The sequence below is a fragment of the Tupaia chinensis genome, unplaced genomic scaffold, assembly GCF_000334495.1.
Source record: "Tupaia chinensis unplaced genomic scaffold, TupChi_1.0 Scaffold000126_2, whole genome shotgun sequence".
In the NCBI taxonomy this organism is placed as follows: Eukaryota; Metazoa; Chordata; class Mammalia; order Scandentia; family Tupaiidae; genus Tupaia; species Tupaia belangeri.
The window spans coordinates 1,705,773-1,714,147 of NW_006159594.1; the positions used below are offsets into that span (position 1 = coordinate 1,705,773).

Genomic DNA, 8,375 nt, shown 5'->3' on the forward strand with positions numbered 1-8,375 from the left:
GACGGGTGGGGGAGGGCTGGAGACTGGCTTCTTAGTACACAGGGAGGGATGGGAAGCCGAGTGGCTCTAGTTTCAGCTCAGAATCATCAAGAATGATGCTTCTCATGGAGTATCAGAGGGGCCAGGAGTCTCTTCACTACATATCAGTCTTAAGACACTGTCATGTGACCACCATACAGGGGACAAGGTGTGACGTCCTGGGGAAAGAAGGAAGGGATCAGCCCATGCAGGCCCTCAATTCAGTGAGTAGAAGCCTGGCTTGGAGAGAGGCCTGGATTCCAGGGGACTCTAGCTTTTCAGATGTAGGAGGGACTGGGCTGCCACTTTGGGGTGACAGAGGAGGGAAACAAGGTGGCGGGCTGAGGCAGCACCTTCTCGATGAGGTCGATGCAAGCCTGCAGGTCCATGCCAAAGTCGATGAACTCCCACTCGATGCCCTCCTTCTTGTACTCCTCCTGCTCCAGCACGAACATGTGGTGGTTGAAGAACTGCTGCAGCTTCTCGTTGGTGAAGTTGATGCAGAGCTGCTCGAAGCTGTTGAACTGCGGTGGGAGTGAGGGGTGGAGGCAGGTCAGGGAGGTGAGTGGCCATCAGGGTCAGCCCAGGGCTGTGACTGGTCCCCTCCCATGTCAGGGCAGTAGAACGAGAGCTTCCCCTGAAGACAGGGATGGCCTCTGTCCACACACAATCCCTGCTGCCTTCCCGTGCCTGGCCCATAGCTAACAAATGACCGTTGAGTGTGTGAATGAGTGAGTGGTCGGTTTTCCTCCCCACGCCCAGGGCTCCCCCGACTCACGTCGAAGATCTCGAAGCCAGCGATGTCGAGGACTCCTATGAAGTACTGGCGTGGCTGCTTGGTCTCCAGGGTGGCATTGATGCGTGTCACCATCCAGTTGAACATCTTCTCGTACACTGACTTGGCCAGTGCCCCGATGGCATATGCCACCTGTGAGGTAGGGTAGAGACCAGATGAGTCAGGTTGATGGGAACATAGCAATTTTAAAGTTCCTACCTCCCCTGCCAGGCTCTCCAACCCACCGTTCTGTCTTCTGAAGATGACCCACCTGCTGGACATTCTGCCCCTTGGTGACGTACTCGTTGCCCACTTTCACCCGAGGGTGGCACAACCCCTTGAGCAGATCTGCTGAATTCAGCCCCATGAGGTAGGCGGACTTGTCAGCCTCTGGAAGGAACGGACAGGTAGCAAATTGGTAAATGGGTGACTGTTCTGTAGATGTGGCCCTCTGTGACTTGACAGCGGCCTCCATGCGTTCCCGCCTCCCACCTTCAGTGCCATCTGGTTCTGCCTGTTCCTCCCGCTGCTTCTGTTTGAACTTCATGTTTCCAAAGTGCATGATGGCGCCTGTCAGCTTGTAAATGGAGCTCTTTTCCTCTGCAGTGAAGCCCAGCACATCGAAGGCATTCTGTAGACAGGCCCCATAGAGGTGGATCCCAGGAAAAAAAACACACAGGTAAATGAGATCCCTTGTAAGCTGGAGAGAGAACCTATCTCCCTACCCCATGGTTCTGAGACTTCCATACTGAGTGAGGAACTGTAGAATGAAGATGGAAGATGCAACAACAGAATGGGACACAGACTACCTCACCCTGTTCAGTGGTCACCCAGCTGTTCTCTGGGTTACCCACGTATGTTTCCAGACCCTACGCTTGCTTCCCTGCCTGACCTTCCACACCTGACAGCCTGCCCCAGCCGCACAGCATCTGTATGACCGTCCCTTCCCCTCCTCCTTTGGTGATGCCTTGTTTCTTGGCTTGTCTGCCTTTCTCCTCATGACGTTCAGCTCTTTCTGGTTTGACTGAACACCAAATACTGGCTTGTCCTGTCTCACCTCACCCATATCGCTGGTCACAGGCATGTTCTGGCCTTTCGGGAGGGCCATACCACTTTGTATAACAGCCAGTCAGTGCCTTAGCTCTTCTAGGTGAGGGGATGGGCCCTATTTGCCTGTTGCTGCCGATCCTTCCCCTGGCTGAGTCCACACACACTCACATCAGTGGCCATGAGCTCCTCAGAGTCATCGATTGAGGCCACAGTGGTCTCTCCTTGGGAGATGAATGCATAATCGTAGGGGTTGTTGGTGATCAGCAGCATGTCTAGGGGAAGGGAATGTGGTCAGGATGTGACACATGCCCCTGGCTCCCAAGGGGTCCGCCTGCCCCAGCACATGGCTCGAGGGAAAGCACAGGATAGTAATGGACTCAGCCCCATGTGCCATGGAACTGAATCCAGCAGTGCCATAAAACCCAGGGCAAGCCACAAGAGTCCAGCCACCAGCCATGGTGACCAGGTTGCCATGGAGATAGTTGGTCTCAGTTGGTAGCTCTGACTCACCCAGCAGCTCAGGCTTTTTGTTAGACAGGATTTGGTAGAAAATGTGATAATCTCTCTCTGCTTTCAGCTGGAAAATAACTCTGGATTTTTCCAGAAGGTCTATAAACAGGTAGGGAGAAGAAGGAGAGAAAGTAAGGGTTAGGATTTGACATAAGGAAATGTAAGGGTATGAATGATAAATGTAGCAGACTAAAGGCAGAGGACAAGGAAGAAACAAAGAGAGACTGGTACCCAGACCCACAGAGATCCAACGGAGGAACAGAGACAGAGACCCAGAGGAGATGAACAGTATCCAAGAAAAATCCCAGAGGAAGACACAGATGTAAAGAGATAGAAGTGGAGACAGAGAAGGACCATGAGGATGTCTCAGAGAGAAACAAATGTACAGACCAAAGACAGACACCCAGAGACAGGGACAGAAAGAGAGGAGAAAACAGGGGTGACTAGAACAAGGGCGAACTCAGGCTGAGCCCCACAGATTCATGGCACTCACAGGTCTCTATGTCTGCAGATGCCAACTTTCCAGTTGCCCCAAAATGGATTCGAATGAATTTCCCCTAGAAAGATAGAAGAGGGTGGCAATGAGTTGAGAGAAGGCTCACATTTAGGCCATCCCCTGACCAGGCCAAGTCACAAGCCCATACTCAAGGACCACTCACGAAGCGGGAGGAGTTGTCATTCCGGACGGTCTTGGCATTGCCAAAGGCCTCCAGAGCAGGGTTGGCCTGGATGATCTGGTCCTCCAGGGTGCCCTGTGGAGGTCAAGGAGGATGGCGAGTGAGAGGCCTCCCCCTCCCTCTCTGCAGCGCAGCGCTTGGACGTCAACAGGCCTACCTTGCCTGGGTTCTGGTCCTTCTTGCTGCGGTCCCCGATGGCAGCGATAACAGCAAAGTACTGGATGACCCTCTTGGTGTTGACCGTCTTTCCTGCCCCAGATTCTCCACTGTCGGGACAGTCAGAGGCTCATTAGGCAGTGAGCAACACTGCTTGAGACCAATTAGCTTCAAGTCAGGAGAGAATGCCTGGTCCTACCCAAGGGTAGGAGCCCTGAACAGGCAGCTGCTAGGTGATGTGCACCCCAAACACGCAGCTGTCTTCTGACACATGTAAGGTCGAGGTAGCTGCCAGGAAGGATACCGCAAGCAGGCGCAAGGTTTGGGCAGGTTGAGCCTGTGTTTGGCTAGGCAAAGTCAGTTGGAGGCTATGGGCCTGGTATGTTTTGGAAAAGAACAGGGGGACTGGAAGAATGGGGATATCTGAAGAGGTGAAGAAGACAGGGTGATAATGAGCTGAACGATAGTGAGTGATAACCTGGAGGAAAGTGGGTGAAGGAGATGAGAGAGGAAAATAGGAGAGGGTGGGAAAGCAGATAGGAAGGGCAGCAAAGAGAAGGATCAGGGAACAGCTCAGAGTACGGCAGATGGGGACCAAGTGGAGGGAAGGAGGGCTGTAGTCGGTGCATGGGTCTGGGGTCCCTGCTGGGGGCTGGGGGCTGGGGGCTGGGGCCAGGGAGATTCTGCAAAGCAACAGGCTGGCTACACTCACGTGATCAGGATGGACTGGTTTTCTCTGTCTGTGGGGAGAAAATGGAGAGGGAAAGTCAGGAGCTGCCCAGGATGCTCTCATCCCGCCTCTGTCTACCTCCTCCTCTCCCTCCTTCCAGGCCTCTCCCAGTTTCCCTGCAAGAAGACCTGCCCCTTGGTGCCTCTCACCTGTCAGCATGTACTGATAGGCGTTGTCGGAGATGGAGAAGATGTGGGGCGGCGCCTCGCTCCTCTTCTTGCCCCGGTAGGCGGCCACCACCTCGGCGTTGTACACCGGCAGCCACTTGTAGGGGTTGACGGTGACACAGAAGAGGCCAGAGTAGGTCTGGGTGGAAAAGAAGTAGGTTGCCAGTGATGAAGGGAGAGGGTGGCAATTTTCAGAGTTAGAGAAGACCCCAGCACAGGATGAAGACAACACCTCTGAATGCACTCAGTCTGGGTACCGCCAGGTCCTGGGGTGGTAGAATTGAACCTAGCATGTAGTGGAGACTGTGATGGAGGGTTCCACTGCCTGAACACAGAACAGACACTCTTAGCTACTGGGGTGGAAATGGGAGACCAGGGAGCTCCCACAGTCCCAGGCAGAGCCCGGATGCCGGCACTCACGTAGATCATCCAGGAGGAGTAGCGCTCCTTGAGGTTGTAGAGCACCGCCGGCTCGTGCAGAAAGGTGAGCATGGCCATGTCCTCGATCTTGTCAAACTTGGGCGGGTTCTGCTGCATCACCTGGTCCTCCTTCACGGTCACCGTCTGCAACATACCCCCCACAGGTGCACCCATCAGCCTGTGCATGTTCCTTCCTTCCTCAGTGGAGATGGGAGTTGGGGGAATTACAGGACCGTGGTGATGGAGAGAGAAGGAGCCAGGATCCCACAGAGAAGAAAGACGACGTGGGGAAGGAGCAGGGCTCTTTGGAGAGTCCAGATCCCAACCCAGAGGAAGGAGAACGGGACTATCCTCAGCTCTGTGGGGAGTGAATTCTCGGTGTGCTCCACTTGGCCACCTCTGGTGTCTGCAAGGGTCTGGAAGGGTCTCACACCAACCCTGCCACCCACCTTGCCATTCTCGGTCTCGGCAGTGACTTTGCCACCTTCTCGAGACACAATCTTGGCCTTGACAAACTCCTCTTTGTCATCAGGAACAAAGACGTCCTTCTTGAGGTCAAAAGGCCTGGTCTGGGCTTCAAGCCGCTCCTTCTCTGACTTGCGCAGGAAGGGGGCGGCAGCCCCAAAGGCGGCCATCTCCGCATCCACCATGGCTGCGCCTGTAGTGAGCAGAAGGTGGCTGCCCTCCCGTCTGCCTCCTCTGCTCTTCCCCTTCCTGCACTCTCCCCTTCAATGGGAGCCCCAACACCTAGCACTATTCTCAGGAGCCAAGAGGAATCACAGGCGAGTCCCTTGTTCTTGGGGCTTACCCTTTAACTGGAAGAGCAGCCTAGCACACCTGCCAGGGTAGAGGGCACTAACTTTTGTTCAAGCTTTCTTAGGGGAGGAAGAGTGCTCAGGCTTATGGGAGTAAGAATCTGACTATATCCCACTCTGACCCTCATCCACCCCTGGCACCCTTTACTAGCCACAGGAAAGGAGCTCCTGGAAGTCAAGATCATCTTTCCGAGACAGAGTCAAAGCTAGAGTTCTACAGCCTGGCTTTGGGGTTGTCATAGCCCATCTTCCCAGAGTCCCCCATGCTCTATCCTCAGCTTTTCTTACCTTGGTGTCTCAAATGTGTCTACAGAGGAGGAGAGCACAGGCCTGTGGGGACCTGCAGAGAGAGAAAAGTGTGCCGCCCTCCTGCTTCTCCCCTCCTCTGTGCTTCACCTCCCCACCCCTCCCCCAGACCCCCAAACAGGTTGTAAGTGGGGGTCAGCCTTTCTGGTCCCATCCTCTTTTTCTTTTTTTTTCCAGAGAGAGAGGGCATGTGTGCTCCTCAGAAAGACAGAAAGAGAGAGAGACAGAAAGCTTGAAATCACCCCCCAGGGGGGATGGCTAGGCTGCAATCCCTTCTCCTCCATTCTCCTCTTGGGACTTTGGACACACACACACATACACACCCGGCATGAGTTTTAAGCCTGGTCTGGGACTCGAACTGAAATCAACTATGTGGGAGTTCAGTGATGTAAACATTGCGCCAACTGCTGCTCCCCCAACCTCTTTTTCTCCCTCTATCCAAGCACTGTTCCCTTCCTCCCCAAGGATCAGTTCTAATAGTTTCCTGGTCAACTCAGTTCTGAGTCCTCATCCTCCTCACTCCTGGTAGATGGTGCTACTCTTGCTTTCGAGCCACCTGAGAAACAACTAACGGCCACATTTGTTGTAGTGGGTCCCAGTCTACGAAGCACTCCTGGGCACGTTCTCTTATTCGGTCCTCGCCACACTGCACAGACGACAAAATCAGGGATAAGTGGCTTGCTCATCCCCAAGCAAATAGCAGTAAGTGGTAGAGCCGAGACTTGAATCCAAGTCTCATGACTTCAAAGTCTGTTCTTTTCCATTCTGTCCCCATTTTATTGTCAGACTTTGTGGATGTTCTTAGAGAATGCAGGCCTCCTCTGCTGGACACGCCCGTCTCGCATCCAAGCACTCTGCACATGCCCTCTGAGGAACAAGGCTGCCCAATGCTCAGGCTCACGTCTCGCACAAAGAGCACGCGGTACCCTCGGCGTGCCGTCCATGCCTCACAGCAGATGTGCACAGTTACGCATGTGCATGGCATTAGCAGGCTCGCACAGCTGCACATTCTTCAGTATCCACAGACCTGACACACCCACACCCGTGTGCCTGTGAGCTCCTGCAGGGGCTACATACTGTAACAGTCCCAACTCCTGGATGTGCAGATAAGCACCTCTCGTGCATGGATGTGGGAAGCTCTACACACCAGACCTCGCAGAACTTGCTTGTACGCACGCACGACTCCCATATAACCATTTGTTGCCGTCCTTCCTCTGCTCAGTGGACCTGCTTATCCTCAGGGATGATCATAAACACAGGCAATAAAATACATATCTTCCCTCAAGTTCAGACCATGTGTGTTTGTACACACACACACACACACACACACACACACCTCGATGCCTTCTGGTCCCCTAGACTCAGACACAAGTTTCTTCCCTGGGAACATACCAGCTCCCACACTCCCGTGACACATACACGCATCTTTCGACTTGCACATGTGTGCTCAGTGACCGGACCTGGTACTGTGTATTAAGCTCTATGTGAAGCTGGCTGTTCCTATGGGATCCCCTTCCTAAACCTGGGCCCCCTTATCCCAGAGGAAGGCCTCCAGCTCCCGCTCCTACCTGAGAGCAGCAAAGACTCAGAGAACAGGAGAGAGTTCTGGAGCCAGACCTGGTCTCAGGGGCTGTATATATGGGGCAGCAGGGCGTCCCCACCCCCACCTGCACCCAGTCCCTAGCCGGATTTAGAAAGGGCTGTTGTCACTAGAAGCATTTCCCCCAGGCTCCCCCCCTTCCCAAACAGTGCTCCCCCTCCCCCCTCCAGTTAGGAAACAATTGGAAGTGGTCGTCATTGTTATGGCATGGAGTGTGCAGGGTCTGAGTTCCAGGGGGCGGGGTGGCTCAAAGTGCAGCAAAAATATCTCCCAGGCCAGACCTCACATTCCACAGCTGGCAGGGGAGGGAACCGACCTCGACCACCATGACCTCAGGCAGGCAGAGAACTGGCACTGCTGCCCCTCTCCCCCACCCCCCATGCTGGTCTAGCTCCACTTCCACAGCATCCTCCCTGCTCTCCTGGCCTGGGTCTTGCATCCAACTGTGAGAAGGGAAGGGGCTGGAGACCAGCATCAGAGAAGGGCAGAGTAGCAGGGCCATGGCCCAAGGGTGCGGCTAGGTGGACAGCTGGAAGGAGGTTTCCTAGCCAAGTGGCAGGAACAATGACAGGGAGCTCAGGGTTGGGAACTCTGGCTTGGGCACTGGTTTCCTTGGACCAGTGAGTAATGCGTTGAGGTCACCGAGCACTGGAGCCAGAATGGCCTTTAGTGATCCATCCAAGTCCTTTGTGTATGGAAAGGTCGAATGCCTTCTTTAAGGACAGCTAATCAGGGCAGCAAGATTCAAGGTGGAAAAGCTGGGCACCTACAGGGTGCTCAGCCCAGGGAGGGAGACCTGGAAAAGAAGGCTGGGATCACAGGAGGTGAGGACCCACTGTGTGCAGAGAGCAGGGCACAGCTTCTGATCAGGTGACTGCTGTCCAGAGCTGGATACACCTGGGGCTCTGGCAAGTGGGCAGTGGGATAGAATAGGAAGAATCTTCCCCTTTCCTTCAAGCCTTGGCAGCAGCCACAGAGGAGGGGAGAAACGGAGCTGAGACGCAGCCTATGAGCGCAGAACACAGACGATGCTGCGCTTTTCCAGCAACGGGGTGTGCGAGCATGCCTGGCTCTGTGTCCAGGCAACCGCTAGCTGGCTGGTTTGAAATCCCCCCCTTCTTTCCGAGCAGAGCTCCTCGGCGCATGCGGAT

At 54.6% G+C, this 8,375-nt stretch overlaps 1 protein-coding gene across 1 annotated transcript in view; it reads right to left on the reverse strand.

Moving 5' to 3' along the window:
- LOC102485681 (myosin-7) overlaps nucleotides 1-7,230 on the reverse strand; it is a 28,770-nt gene extending 21,540 nt beyond the window's left edge. Inside the window, exons 1-12 of the mRNA XM_027770327.1 lie at nucleotides 7,193-7,230; nucleotides 5,607-5,658; nucleotides 4,953-5,161; nucleotides 4,504-4,647; nucleotides 4,066-4,222; nucleotides 3,899-3,926; nucleotides 3,188-3,296; nucleotides 3,013-3,105; nucleotides 2,847-2,910; nucleotides 2,354-2,452; nucleotides 2,012-2,115; nucleotides 1,286-1,424 (exon numbers count right to left, since the gene is read on the reverse strand). Of these exons, the coding sequence (XP_027626128.1) occupies nucleotides 1,286-1,424; nucleotides 2,012-2,115; nucleotides 2,354-2,452; nucleotides 2,847-2,910; nucleotides 3,013-3,105; nucleotides 3,188-3,296; nucleotides 3,899-3,926; nucleotides 4,066-4,222; nucleotides 4,504-4,647; nucleotides 4,953-5,153 (1,138 nt within the window). The 5' untranslated portion in view covers nucleotides 5,154-5,161; nucleotides 5,607-5,658; nucleotides 7,193-7,230. The remainder of the gene's footprint in view (nucleotides 1-1,285; nucleotides 1,425-2,011; nucleotides 2,116-2,353; nucleotides 2,453-2,846; nucleotides 2,911-3,012; nucleotides 3,106-3,187; nucleotides 3,297-3,898; nucleotides 3,927-4,065; nucleotides 4,223-4,503; nucleotides 4,648-4,952; nucleotides 5,162-5,606; nucleotides 5,659-7,192) is intronic.
- Nucleotides 7,231-8,375: the final 1,145 nt, after the last annotated feature.